Source organism: Mus pahari, chromosome 22, assembly GCF_900095145.1.
Source record: "Mus pahari chromosome 22, PAHARI_EIJ_v1.1, whole genome shotgun sequence".
Lineage (NCBI taxonomy): Eukaryota > Metazoa > Chordata > Mammalia > Rodentia > Muridae > Mus > Mus pahari.
In genome coordinates this window covers 23,714,189-23,729,003 of record NC_034611.1, presented here as the reverse complement: position 1 = coordinate 23,729,003, position 14,815 = coordinate 23,714,189, and the positions used below count along the sequence as shown (strand labels likewise).

Sequence of the window (14,815 nt, the reverse complement as noted above, 5' to 3'; positions counted from 1 at the left end):
CTTGCTGAAGATGTAGGCCCAAAACAGGGCCTGTCCCAGAAGATGTGTTGCCTCTGCAGTTTATACACTCACCTGCACAGACTAGACACTGAGGGACCCTGGACACAATTTGACTCTCTCACCTGCTCTGGCAGACAGAGCCCTCACAGGTGGCCATCTTTCCTCTGGCAAGGAAGGTGCCCAAATGTCTGGAGCCCGAAACAGGGTCTGTCCCAGAAGCTAGGTTGCTTCTGTCTGTCCCAAAGCTCTGTAGCTTCTGCAGTCCACACTCTTCACTGGTGCAGACTGGAGCCTAGGCGAACCGGAGCAAAGATGGCTTCCTTAACAGCTCAGGCAGTGAGAGCCCTTCCTGGAAGACACCTCTCCTCTGGAGGGGAAGGTGGCCAGATATCTGCAGTCAGAAATGGGATCTGTCCCAGCAGCTGTGTCGCTTCTGCAGGCTGCCCTCTCCCTGGCAACGCACAGGAGCAAAGATGGCTCTCTTACCAGCTCATGCACTGAGAACCCTCCCGGGTGGACACCTCTCCTCTGGCGGGAAAGGTGCCAGATGTCTGGAGCCAAAAAAGGAGTCTGTCCCAGCAGCTGTGTCGCTTCTGCAGTCCGCCATATATTTTATTATTTTATGTATAGGGTTTTTTAAACTAGATTTCGCTGTGTTGCTCTGGCTCTCTTGGAACTCTCTTTGTAGAACAGGCTTGCCTAGAACTCAGACTCATAGAGATCCACCTGAGTCTACTTCCTAAGTAAATTAAAGACTTGAGTCACCACTGCTAAGCTTTTTCATGGTTTTAGTGGTGGATTTTTATATCACAGGTTAAGTGTGCCATAGCTGATTGAGCCCAACCTACTCTTTTAAAAAAAACAATTAGTTCTTCTAATGTTTACAACAGAACTATGATAAACATCATATATAGTCACACTTGCTTTTTGGTGTACAGTTTAGAACTATGATACAGGAAGCGGGAGACAGAAAAGAGAGAAGACTCAGATTCTCATGGTCTAAAAATCCATAGATTATTAGCACTCTTTTTCAATCGATAGAAAAAGGAATGCCTTCTCTTTGGTTCAATTTACATTCTTTCCTAGGAAAACGCAAGCCTGATGAAGAGACAGCTCGGTAGTTAAGGGCTCACACTTCTGAGTCTGATTCCCAGGATACATGTCTAGAAGCTCACAACTGCCTTAACTCCGGCACCAGGCTATCTGACACCCCTGTCCTCCATGAGTACCTACGTTCATGTGAGTGTATACACACGTGGTTTTAAAAAACAAACAAAAAACAACAAACAAACAAAAACAACAACAGCAACAAAAAACAGGCTGGGGAGATGGCTCAGCGGGAAAGAGCACTGACTGCTCTACTGAAGATCCTGAGTTCAAATCCCAGCAACCACATGGTGGCTCACAACCACCTGTAATGAGATCTGATGTTCTCTTCTAGTGCGTCTTAAGACAGCTACAGTGTGCTTATTATAATGATAAATAAATCTTTGGGGTGGAGCAAGCAGGGACTGAGCGAGCAGAGTTGACTGGAGTGAGCGGAGCCGACCAGAGCAAAAGCAGGGTTAACCGGAGCAAGACAAGGTCCTAAAATTCAATCCCCAACAACCACATGAAGGCTCACAGCCATCTGTACAACTACAGTGTACTCATATACATAAAATAAAATAAATAAATCTTTAAAAAATAAAGTAAAATAAATAAATTTTAAAATTTTATTAAAAATAAATTTAAAATATTTTTAAAAGATATTTATGTTTCATTCCATTTATTTATTTATTTGTTTGTTTGTTTGTTTATTTCTGACAGGTCCTCACCATGTATCCCAGGCTGGCACCAAGCTCACAGAATCCACCTGCCTCTGCTTCCCAAGTGCTGGGATTAATGTGTGTGCTACCAGACTTGGCTTATTTCTCCTCTTAGGAACTGCTTCTTCTGTGTGTGTCTTCGTTTCGATCACTTCCTATACCAATTTTTTATATGTTTTGCTTTTAGGTACTATTTGGATTTTTTTTTTCATTAACCTAAGATTATAATATGGACCTAAACATTGTAGTTCAAAATGCCAAGTACTGCCCTTGCCCCGCTGCACCTGCAGAGGTCACACTGCAGCTGGGACACTGGCTGCAGGGGACCCAGGAGGGGATCATGCAACTCAGGAAAGGTCCAGGCAGGACCTCCAAGTGGAAGTAAAGGCAGAGTCCCCTTAAAGCACACCCAACAGTGGTAAATTGCACCTTGTCCCCTGCACTCCACTTTCCAGCCGATGACTCTGCACCAGGAACACCAGGTAAGAACCCTGCCCTGGACCCCGCCACACCTCCCATCCCCTGTCTGTCAAATTCCCATAAAGCACACCCAACAGCTTTTACCCTGTCCCCTGCACTCCACAACTCTACCTGGTTTTCCTGAAGCCCACTGGCACAGGGAACACCAGGCAAGACCCCACCCCAAGCCTTTGGCCACAAAGTCCCTTTAAAACACACCCAACAGACTTAAACTGCACCCCATCCCCTGGATTTTATTTTCCAGTCCACAACTCCATGTGCTTTCCTGGAGGCCACTCTGATACCTGGGACCTCAGGCCTCACTGGTATTAGGTACCCCCGAGGCAAGGGCAGCATTCAAAATCCTAGAGGACACGCAGGACACAGAAATCCCAGAGGACACACCCTCGTGGACCTGAAGACTTACTAGCCACTAGAACTCCAGGCCAAAAGAGAGAGAGGATACAGAAACTAAGGGGGTAGGGAGTGGCCAGTAAATACCCATCCAACAAAGATAAACTTGGAAATCAGCCTCTAAACCTATACTCTTCAAATTATTCCACAAAAGAAAAACAAAAGGAATACTGTCAAATTCATTTTATGAAGCCACAGTCACCTTGATTCCTAAACCACACAAAGACTCGTCCAAGAAACAGAATTTCAGACCAATTTCCTTATGAACATTGATGCAAAAATACTTGCAAACTGAATCCAATAATCCATCAAAAACATCATCCACCATGATCAAGTTGGCTTTATCCTAGAAATGGAGGGATGGTTCAACATACAGAAACCCATCAATGTAATCCACCATATAAACAAACTAAAATAAGACAACCACATGATCACCTCATTAGATGCTGACAAAGCCTTTGACAAAAATCCAACACTCTTTCATGATGTAAGTCTGGGAGACATCAGGAATACAAGGCATAGATCTAAACACAATTAAGGCAATACACATCAAGCTGTTACCCAGCACCAAAATAAATGGACAGAAACTTAAAGCAATTCCACTAAAATCAAGGACAAGACAAAGCTGGTGCTCTCTCTGTATCAATTTAATATAGTACTTGAAGTTTTAGCTAGTATGCAAACATGACCTCCATAATTCTACCAGAGAACTTCTCTATCTGATAAACACCCTCAGCAAAGGGACTGGATATAAAATTCATCAAAAAAAATTAGTAGTCCTCCAATATACAACTGGTAAATGGGCTAAGAAAGAAATTAGGTAAACAACACTCTTCACAATAGAAAGAAATAATATAAAATATCTTGGTGTAACTCTAACCAAGCAAGTGAAAGACCTATATGACAGGAACTTCGAATCTTTGAAGAAACTGAAGAAGATACCAGAAGATGGAAAGATCTCTCAAACTCATAGATATATATATAAGATTAACATAGTAAAAATGGCCATCCTACCAAAAGCAATCTACAGATTCAACTCAATTCCCATCAAAATTCCAACGTAATTCTTTACAGACATTGGAAGAACAATACTTGACTTCATTTAAAGAAACAAAAACCAAAAAACCCAGGACAGCTAAAACAATTCTGTATAATAAAAGAACTTCTGGTGGTGTCACCATTCCCGATTTCAAGCTGTACTACAGAACAAATGCAGACAAGTTCAGTGGGATAGAACTGAAGAACCAGAAGCATATCCACACATCTATGAACCTTGACTTTGACAAAGAAGCCAAAATTACACAATAGGAAAAAAAGAAAGCATCACAACAAGTGGTGCTGGTCTAACTGGATGTCTGTGTGTAGAAGAATGCAAATAGATCCATGTCTGTCACCCTACACAAACTCAAGTCCAAGAGGATCAAAGACCTCAACTTGAAACCAGATGCACTAAATCTGGAAGAACAGAACATAGAGAATAGTCTTGAAAGCATTGGCACAGCAAACAACTTCCTGAACGGAACACCAACAACTCCAGCATGAAGATCAACAATAAATGGGAACTCGCGAAACTCAAAACTTCCGTTAAGGCAAAGGACAGCATCAAAGGACAAAACGGCAGCCTACAGCATGGGAAAGTTTCACCAACTCTGCATAGGACAGAGGGCTGATATCCAGAATATATAAAGAGCTCAAAAAAATTAGACATCAACAAAACAAATAAAAATGGGGTATAGAGCCGGGCATGGTGGCACACGCCTTTAATCCCAGCACTCGGGAGGCAGAGGCAGGTGGATTTCTGAGTTCGAGGCCAGCCTGGTCTACAGAGTGAGTTCCAGGACAGCCAGGGCTACACAGAGAAACCCTGTCTAGAAAAAAAAAGGGGGGGTATAGATATAAACAGAATTCTCAGCAGAGGAATCTCTTATGGCCAAGAAGCACTTAAAGAAATGTTCACCATCCTTAGTCATCAGGGAAATGCAAATCAAAATAACTCTGAGATCCCAACTTAACACCTATCAGAATGGCTACGCTCAGAGCCTCGAGTGATAGCTCATGCTGTCGGGGATATTAAAACAAGGGGAACATTCCTCCATTGCTTGTGGGAGTTCAAACTTACACAACCACTTTGGAAATCAATTTGGCGGTTTCTCAGAAAANTGGGCATAGTTCTACCTTAAGACACAACTATGCCACTCCTGGACATATACCCAAAAGATGCTCCACTGTCCTACAAGGACACTTGCTCAACTATGTTCATAGCAGCCTTACTCATAATAGTCATAAACTAGATACAACCTAGTCAACGTCAGAATGGATAGAGAAACCACAGTAAATTCACACAATGGAGTACTACTCAGCTATTAAAAACTATGACATCATGAAATTTTCAGACAAATGGATGGAACTAGAAAATCCTGAGTGAGGTAACTCAGACCCAGAAAGACAAACATGGTATGTACTTACTTATAAGTAGATATCAGTCATAAAGTATAGGCTAACCATGCTATAATCCACAGACCCAAAGAGGCTAAGTAACAAAGAAGGGCCAAGACAGGATGCTTGAATCTGAGAAGGGGAAACAGATTTGACATCAGAAGTGGAGGGAGGGGACTGGGTCAAGGAATGGGTGGGGTGGTAATAGGAGAGATGAGATGGAGAGGGGATGGAAGGGGAGAGTGTAGGGAGAGTGTAGGGAGAGAAACAACCCAGGAGAGTGGAAATTCCCTGGAATCTATGAGAGTGATCCTAGCTAAGACTCCTTGAAATAGGGGATATGGGATCTGAACTGGCCATCATCTATAACCAGGCAAGACACGCAATGTAAGGACTGGAACACCAATGCAGCTATAAAACCTTAGTACCACAATTTGTCCCGCCTAAAAATTACGTAGGGATAAAAGATGGAGCAGAATTTGAGGGAAGGGCTAACCAGTGACAAGACCAGCTTGAGACCCATGCCATGAGAGGGATCCTCCCCCTGACACTATCAATGATACTCTGCTATCTTTGCAGATAGGATCCTAGCATCACTGTCATCTGAGAGGCTCCACCCAGTAACTGATGGAAACTGATGCTGTGAACTGCTGTCTATCTGCAGGTGAGGGCAGGCACAAGATAAGGTTAAAGCCTGTGATTGGACAGTGGAAAAAGAAGGTGGGCTGAGAGTTTTAGAGACAAGTACAGAGACAGAGAGACTGAGAGACAGACGGAGATGAGGAGACAAGACGGAATCTATAGGAGAGGAAGAGGAACCAGAACGATGCAGTCCTCGGAGCCATAAGTACTGGGGGCTTCTTAGATGATTCAGTAGTTAAGTACGGTGTGTTTGTCCCATCTAAGTGTGCGGCTTGTGTTTATAGCAATCGAGTTTTCAGTTCTTTGTGTGGCTGTTTTGTGGGTTGAGAATTCACTGATATAAATCTGACTGATGAATTACAAGCCTCTAGAGTTTCCATTTTGCCAGGTTACGGAGATTTGTGACAGCTAACAACCGGATGGACGGATGGGAATGTGAGCAAGGATCCGCAGCAGGAAAACAAGTATAGCAGCTGCCACATGGGGACCATGGAAACCCTGGTGGCAGAGAAACTGTGGTAATGAAGCATGGAGCCACAATGTAGGTAGCTGGACACCTCCCCTCCCCTGTTTGGGTGGCAGATTGGATCCGCCACTGCAGGGTTTAACATAGAACAGCTTACAAAATTAGGATGCTAGTTTCTGCGTCCAGCGATTGTTACCTGTTGATTCTGAACTAAGATTGTCCGCAACTCAACTGGGTTCCAGAGAAAGGTACGGTAGCAGGGCACCCCAGCCAGCCTTGGGAATTTGGAAGCACGGGGCATTCGTGGCAACAGCCCGCCATGGAAACTTAGCTAGCCGGGTGGAGAGATTTTAGAGCTGAGTCGGTCTGTGTGTTGGTCTGAGGTCAGGCTGGCCTGTCCACAGGTGCCAAGCCAGCGGTAGCATGGATTGCTTTCTTAATATTTCGTGCAATACAGAGAGCCACAGCCAAACATTAGGTGGAGCCTGGGGGATCCTGTGGAAGAGTGACTGAAGGAGCCAGAAGGGTCAGGGGCACCATAAGAAAACCTGCAAAATCAACTAACCTGATCCCATAGTGGCTCATAAAGTCCGCACTGCTACCCAGAGGGCAGACATAGGATGGACCTGGGCTCATGTGGGACTCCTAAAGCAGGAGTTTTAAACTACACTGCCTGCCTTTGGATCTCTTTCCCTCAACTGGATGCCTTGTCGCCTTGTCTAGCCTCAACAGAAGATGGACCTAGTCTTACTGCAGCTGGATAGGCCAAGTCTGGTGGATGCCATGGGAGGCCTCCCATTCTCTGAGGAGAAGAGGAGGAAACATGGATGAGGGGAAGGGAGGAAGGGGGAGCGGAGGGACTAGGCAGAGATGAGGGAGAGGAAGCTGTGACAGGGATGTAAAGTAAATAGACACATTCATAATAATAAAATACAAATACTGACCCAAGTGTGTATGTGTGTGTGTGTGTACTAAAAATAATCCAATCCCTCATGCATATTCATTCTTTCCTTGCCAGGAAGGAATCTAAGTAGGGATGAGCATAGGAACAAACTTTCACATATATCCCACAGATATATTCCGGAAGGATATTGTCAAATAGCATAGAACACAATGTGGGATTTCAAACCAATAGGGAAAAGATGAAAGACACCCAGAGCTATTACAAAGTACTGTCATTAAGACAAGACACCGATTATTTTATACTGAATATAGAGTGTGCTAACAATACCATAGCATGCCATATAAAAAAATTTAAAACATAGTAATGAAAACAGAATAAAAAAGATAAATAAATATTATGCAAAAATGGTCTGTCTTCCTTAATATGAATATTTCACAGAAAGATCTCAAAGTAAATTTTGGAAATAAAATCTAATTTTTAAAGAAGAAATAGAACAAAGTGATTTTTGAATAATAATCTTTATTAGCATATTTTCAAAGGTACATATAATCCTGAGCTACTTCATTTATACATTTATCATTTTCTCTTTGAGGTGTAGCTGACTCCAACTTCGCAGTAAGTACATTTTCATATTAATCAGGAACATAAATAATTTAGAACATTAGTCTTGCCCCTTGGAATCACCTACTAATGTCTTCAGGGCATCTCATTGTCTAATTCCACAATGTGAAAGAGTTTAGACCACTGACTCTCAAGGAATTCCTTCTAAACTGCAAAACTGGGCAGTGCAAGAGCTGAGTCCATGAATTTCACGCGAAGTTTTAGGTGACGATGAAACTCTTTCTCTCTGATCCGTTCTCTTGAAGAAGTTGAGTCATTATCTGGCCAGGTGAGAAATAGTAAGAGAATCTCTAACTCTAACATTTCAGCTAATGCAAAACATCATAGGTTCTCTTCACAGAGAAGCGGGTGTACATGTATCTCAAGAAGATAAGTTTACCATGATCTAATGAAAAAGGATTGCAACCCAGTGTCAACATGTCTTTGATGAGATGATGAAGTATTATAAAACATGTTGTCTGAAATACTTCCTCCAGTCTATAAAGGAATACATTCAGCAGAGTAACATTAAATTCCATAAATCCAGACCAGATTTTTGTAAATGCTAAATAAAAAGACAAAACTGAAAGGCAAAAAGTCCTGTAATCTTAGAGAAAAGACATTTATCTAACATCTCCAACTGTGGACTATATGGTCATCCTAGGTATTTTAATTTACTACCAAAATATTGTATCTTTCTACAAACAACAACAAAAAAAACAAGCATATAGTATCTAGAAATGTTTCTCTGACAAGAATGTCAAGTTTTTCAAAGTACACTCAATTTGTTTTTCCTGAATAAGGTATCTATACTCTTAGGTTAAAATTACAGTAAGCAGTTCAAGCAAAAATGCATATTGCTTAAATTTTTAAAGCAAGCAATTCTGTTTAAAATGTAAGTATAAATGTGAACCTATTGTAGAAACATTTATAAACACTTCTTGGGAATAGTCCCACGGAAACAAGTAATGGAACAACTAGTTTAAACATAATGAAAGACTGATATTAGATATAATATGTGAGGACAAATGCAAAAATACCTTTATGATTTAAAAGAACAAAGACACAGCTTTATTTTTCCAAGTCTGAAAACCTAGCAGCAAAATGAACTTGCATATAATGTACTTCAGTGAGCATCTGTTCAGAAAAGACTCACAAAGTCTTGAGACTACTATACAAACCAGGATGGAATCCATTCGGATAAATGATTTGAAGGTGTCCAGCAGAGCTTCTCAAGGACCACTGGACATTCTCACCTGCATCAAGGAGTCATGAGTAGACTTAAGCAAAACCGTGTTCTGGATAACTGACTCTGATTGCGCCCCAGTAACAAGCTCGGATAAGGCAAATCAAACCTAACAGATAAGCGATTGCCCAAGACACATAGGTTGCATGAAATCGCCTTGAAAAATCTTGTGTGCCAACCTGAAACGAAAAATAATATTAAAGCAAGAGATTAGAAACTTTAAGGAAATGTCTCTTTGGAAAACTTGTGTTGGCCTCCCTATTTGTGATAATATCAAATGTATCTCCAAACTGAAGCCAGTAAGTACCTGTAAGACTACATGGAGCTCTTGGCTCTCATCGACAGACAACGATGGTACTTGTATTTGTATACCAATTTTTATGAAGTAAATTGAGAAGCACACTGCCAGATATAGTGATGCACGCCTATAAACCCCAGAACTCATGTGCAGTTATCTTCGTAAGGTGTTTAATCCATGTAAATATTCACTCCCATGTGGCACTGCTAATGATAAGGGACCAGGTATATTAACCAAGGAACACAGAACACAGAAAGCAAAAATCAACTCCCTCTCTTTGTCTGGAGTGATTTCCATGCCAACTGCTCAACTTCAGTCTCCTCTGAAACTAACTCAATCTCATAGCAAACAGTATTTTGAGTATAAGATATTTCATGACCATAAAATGTTGGTTCTGCCAACTCAACAAAAGTAAATGGGCTTTTGACAAATAGTGAATTTCTCAGTGCTAAAGACTTTCAAAGAGGCACAACCAACCTCTCTCTAGACAGGCAGACTCCATGAAATATGCACAATGAAACTTGAGCTCATAAGGTTAATATAATGTCGTAAAATCTTTGTTTTTTTTTTTTTTTTTTTTAGATTTTATTTATTAATTATATGTAAGTACACTGTAGTTGTCTTCAGACACTCCAGAAGAGGGCGTCAGACCTCGTTAGGGATGGTTGTGAGCCACCATGTGGTTGCTGAGCCATCTCACCAGCCCCGTAAAATCTTCTATAAGGCTGAAGAGATGGTATGTTTAAGAGCACTGACTGCTCACCCAGAGGACCTAGGTTAGATTCTCATCACCCACATCAGGACTCACAACCATCTGTAACCCCAGCTTCAGAGAATCTGACACGTTCTGCTGGCCTTCATGGGCACGGGGTATGCACAGACATGCACGCACACAATAAATGCCTATACATATAAAAATCAGATAAAAATGGATAGTTTTTTAAATAATTACCTAATGGAAAATAAAGACCTATCCAAGTATTGGGTATCTGATTGACCACAGTCCCTCAGAAGCTCTGGAGCCTGTCGTGCTGAGTGACCACTAACTTGGGGATCTCTGAAGGGTGTCCCAAGTCTCACCACAGACTCAAGTTGATAAACTTGCAGAAAGAATTGTAACAGTTGTGTTCAGTCTCTTGGCATAGAAGAGTACACCTGTAATCCTAGCATTTGGGAGGTAGAGGCAAGAGGATCACGAACTCAAAGGCCAGCCTCTGCTCCATGAGCCCCTGTACCAGAATGAAGAAACAAACAAGTGGGACTCACAGTTAATCCAACTGCAATGAAAATGCATATCATCCCGATGGTGACATACGCACAGCAGCGTCTCCGGGGAAGGGCGCTACCTACTGAGGAGCTGTAAAGAGCAAAGCAGAGGGACACGGCACGTTAAACATCTCTGCAAAGATTCCCCATCGCGCGTCTTCACGACTTCTCGTGTACGGCTTCAGGTACTTAAGAGCTTAACGTGTTTCTTCAAAATGACAGACAGGGTTATAAAGTGACATGTTTCAACAAACGGCAAAAGCCAGTGGTGTCTTGCTCAATGACAATAGTCATAAAAATAAAAAGGGTAAATACAAAAGCCGCTGTGGTCCCTGATCATCCATCAGATAAATGTCCATTTCCCAGAAGTCTTTTCTGGAATGGAGAATAAAATGTTAGCCAACAAGTGAACTTGGCTTGCTTATAGTTTATGTTTAGTGCAGAAATTTTCAAAATAAGAGAAATGAGTGGAAAGGCACAGTTTGTATAATTCTACCCTAAAACAGTTTTCCGGTACTCTCGTGTATTATTCTCACCCATAGGAGCATGGATAATTTCCTGTTATCGAGCATTCGCACAATGGAGATCTGATACATAATCAACAGAACCAACCATTCCCCAGGGATTTACACAGAAGTGTTTTCATCATTATAAAAACTGCCAATTAAGCAACATTTAAAAAGCATTGTGTTTATTTTTTCATCATTTTCTTAAATTTTTTACAAGTAGAATTATGGCATTGCAGGAGCTACATTTTTAGGTTTCTTAACACAGTGTTTAAAAGACTGGGAAATCCATTGAAGTATACACTGCTATTGGGCTTCTCAAATGAGATCCAAAATCTGGTAACATTCTACCTCCACCTTGAATTTTGGTTAATTTTCAAAATGATGCCAGGATAGCAGAGACCAAGTCGCCCAAGCCTCGTGGGCACTCCTTGCTAATATGCATATTTTTTAATATATGCCATATGCAGGCATTATTAGTGAACAACCTTCGCATAGCCAGTGTCAAGACGATGTGTAATCATTCAGTGGTTGTCTACTAAATAAGTGAACAGGCCACAGAAACAAACACACAGAACTGTAAAGAGGTTTGCATTATGCAAACCTTCAATTTCCTTCAATACCCAAATCTTCCTAGAAGCTAATGAACGTTTCTACAAATTCATACATTACCATTTTTCCTGAATGAAACATTAACATAAATATCTGAGTGCCCCAGAGACAACCATAGACACTGTACTGTGCAGGCAGCTGATTGAAATCAATAGGGCATATAGAGTTCAAACCTTTATGCTCTATTTAGCCTTAGACTAGTTTTGGCTTTATTTCGTATGTATCCTAAGAGCAGGAGTCTTGCCTTATAGCTCAGAGCTAAGCGTTGCTTCTCATTACAACAACTACCTGTTTAACAGTCTCTGGAGGTCTCTAATTTACCATGCGTGAAAAACAAAGTGAACTTCTTAGAACTGAACACTGAAGAAGTCGAAGATTCTAGGTGAACATTAGAACTGCTTTTGCGTGTACCGAAAGAGTAACTCAGGTACACTAATTATATGTGAATCCTGTTTAGAAAAGCCATGTCTTTTATTTTAAACTGTTCAAACTAAGTCACCAGAGAAAGAAGAAGCCATTGATACTCCACAGCCTGTGTCAACCTAACACACGGATGAAATGAGAACCAAGAACTAGTCTTTGGATCAGTAAAAACCTTAGTATTTAATACTATGTGGTGCGCTATGCAATATCCAGGATTGTTTGTGCATCTGTCAAATCTTTATAGATATGTGTGTTAAACTGTTTGTCTAGAATTTGACTTTCTATTTGTTTAACGCTCCATGGGGGGAAACCTGTATTGATAAGAGACTATCTAATTCATTTATATTTTCATAACAAATATTTTCTTAACTTTCATCTTATGAATAGAACATTTTCTTAATATTTTCTTATTATAACCACTACACTAAGCACAATTGTGTGTCATTTATATGTATGAGAATCCCTCAAACATTCCCAGAAAGAATGTTGTGTTATGCCATAGATATATCTTTAATAAATATCAAATTCAGCTGAACAATGCCCTACTCAATGATAACTTGGTCAAGGAAGAAATAAAGAAATTAAAGACTTTAGAATTTAATGAAAATAAAAGCACAACATTCCCAAACTTATGGGACACAATGAAAGCAGAGCTAAGAGGAAAACTCATAGCTCTGAGTGCTGCCAAAAAGGAACTAGAGAGAGCATACACTAGCAGCTTGACAGCACACCTGAAAGCTCTAGAACAAAAGGAAGCAAATTCACCCAAGAGGAGTAGACGGCAGGAAATAATCAAACTTAGGGCTGAAATCAACCAAATAGAAACGAAAAGAACTATACAAATAATCAACAAAACCAGGAGCTGGTTCTTTGAGAAAATCAACAAGATAGATAAACCCTTGGCCAGACTAATCAGAGGGCACAGAGACAGTATCCAAATTAACAAAATCAGAAATGAAAAGAGAGTTATAACAACAGAAACTGAGGCAATTCAAAAAAATCATCAGATCCTATGACAAAAGCCTATATTCAAAAGAGCTGGAAAATCTACATGAAATGGACGATTTTCTAGACAGATACCAAATACCTAAAGTTAAATCAGGATCAGATAAACCATCTAAACAGTTCCATAACCTTTAAAGAAATAGAAGCAGTCATTAAAATTTTCCAACCAAAAAAAGTCCAGGACCAGATGGGTTTAGTGCAGAATGCTATCAGGCCTTCAAAGAAGACCTAATACCAATACTTTTCAAAGTATTCCACAAAAAAGAAACAGAAGGAGCACTACCCAATTCACTCTAGGAAGCCACAGTTATGCTGCATATTCTTGGAGCATATTCCATTCCCTTGGAGATGGAATGATGTCTGTTTAATCAGGAACTTGTCACAATTTCCTTGTATAGAGAACTTCATAAGAGAATTTTTCTACTGCTATCATGTTTAATGTTCCAAAGAGATTTTAAAAATTGGTTGAGTGCATATTACATTTAGCTTCAGAAGATATCATGCATATTTAAGAGGCATTAACTATTATAAATTACTTTGATGACTTAAAACTATATCAATACTGAATTGTATATTTTAAAATAAATTTTATTAGTTTAATAATAATATAAAAAGAAAAAATAAATATCAAATTCATGTCTTCAGCAAAATTGCACGAAACATGCCATTATTCTACCTAAATTCTTGCCATACTTAGTACTTTTTTTGTTTGTTTGTTTGTTTGTTTTTCCCGAGACAGGGTTTCTCTGTATAGCCCTGGCTGTCCTGGAACTCACTTTGTAGACCAGGCTGGCCTCGAACTCAGAAACCCGCCTGCCTCTGCCTCCCAAGTGCTAAAAATAAAGGTGTGAGCCACCATGCCCGGCACTTAGTATTGTTCTTATTTACCATGGGCAAGAATGGTTTTTAATTGTAGTTTTGAGTATGTATAACAATTTTTTTCTAAAAGATTAGGCATCTTTTCAACTGCGAATTGGCTTTCTTTTTTATTCAACACTTGTTCATGTCTTTAACACCTTTTGACAGAGATTTTAATCATGAAAGTCAAGTATCCAGTCGCCAGCTGACAAATAGCCTTGTGCTGTCTGTGGTTAACTGGTGTTGGCAGACTCCACTCAATTGGTAGCAAAGTTCCTGCCACTGTTACCTTTCCAGACAATCGGAGAGGGGAGAGAATACCCGGCCAAGCAACTCTGTGTTTGAGGACGTGGTAGGGAGCTGGACTCACCACATTTACTCAGATTCCATTGTTTCCTACCCAAGCACATAGCTATCCCAACTGTAAGGGATGATATGGCTTAGATTAGGGATGTGTTGAGAGCAGAGTTCAATTACTAAAAGAAAGAACAGTACCAAAGACTTGCTATTGAACCTCATGTGGATGTTTTGACTCTAGCTAGCATTTGCCTGGTGTGTATTTGCCTTTGGTGAGTATTTCAGGGTTATAGCTTTTTTTTTTCTTAATTACTATTTTTTATTAGATATTTTCTTCATTTACATTTCAAATGCTATCCCGAAAGTTCCCTATACCCTCTCCCCGCCCCTGCTCCCCTACCCACCCATTCCCACTTCTTGGCCCTGGCATTCCCCTGTACTGGGGCATATATAGTTTGCAAGACCAAGGGGCCTCTCTTCCCAGTGATGGCTGATTAAGCCATCTTCTGCTACATATGCAGCTAGAGACACGAGCTCAGGGGGTACTGGTTAGTTCATATTATTGTTCCACCTAT

The 14,815-nt window shown here is 40.5% G+C and overlaps 1 protein-coding gene across 1 annotated transcript in view; it reads right to left on the bottom strand.

Moving 5' to 3' along the window:
- Positions 1–7,631: 7,631 nt before the first annotated feature.
- The window catches only part of Pip4p2 (phosphatidylinositol-4,5-bisphosphate 4-phosphatase 2), a 52,068-nt gene continuing 44,884 nt past the window's right edge, over positions 7,632–14,815 (bottom strand). The window contains exons 6-7 of the mRNA XM_021222148.2: positions 10,540–10,630; positions 7,632–9,154 (exon numbers count right to left, since the gene is read on the bottom strand). Coding sequence (XP_021077807.1) covers positions 9,011–9,154; positions 10,540–10,630 — 235 coding nt within the window. The 3' untranslated portion in view covers positions 7,632–9,010. The remainder of the gene's footprint in view (positions 9,155–10,539; positions 10,631–14,815) is intronic.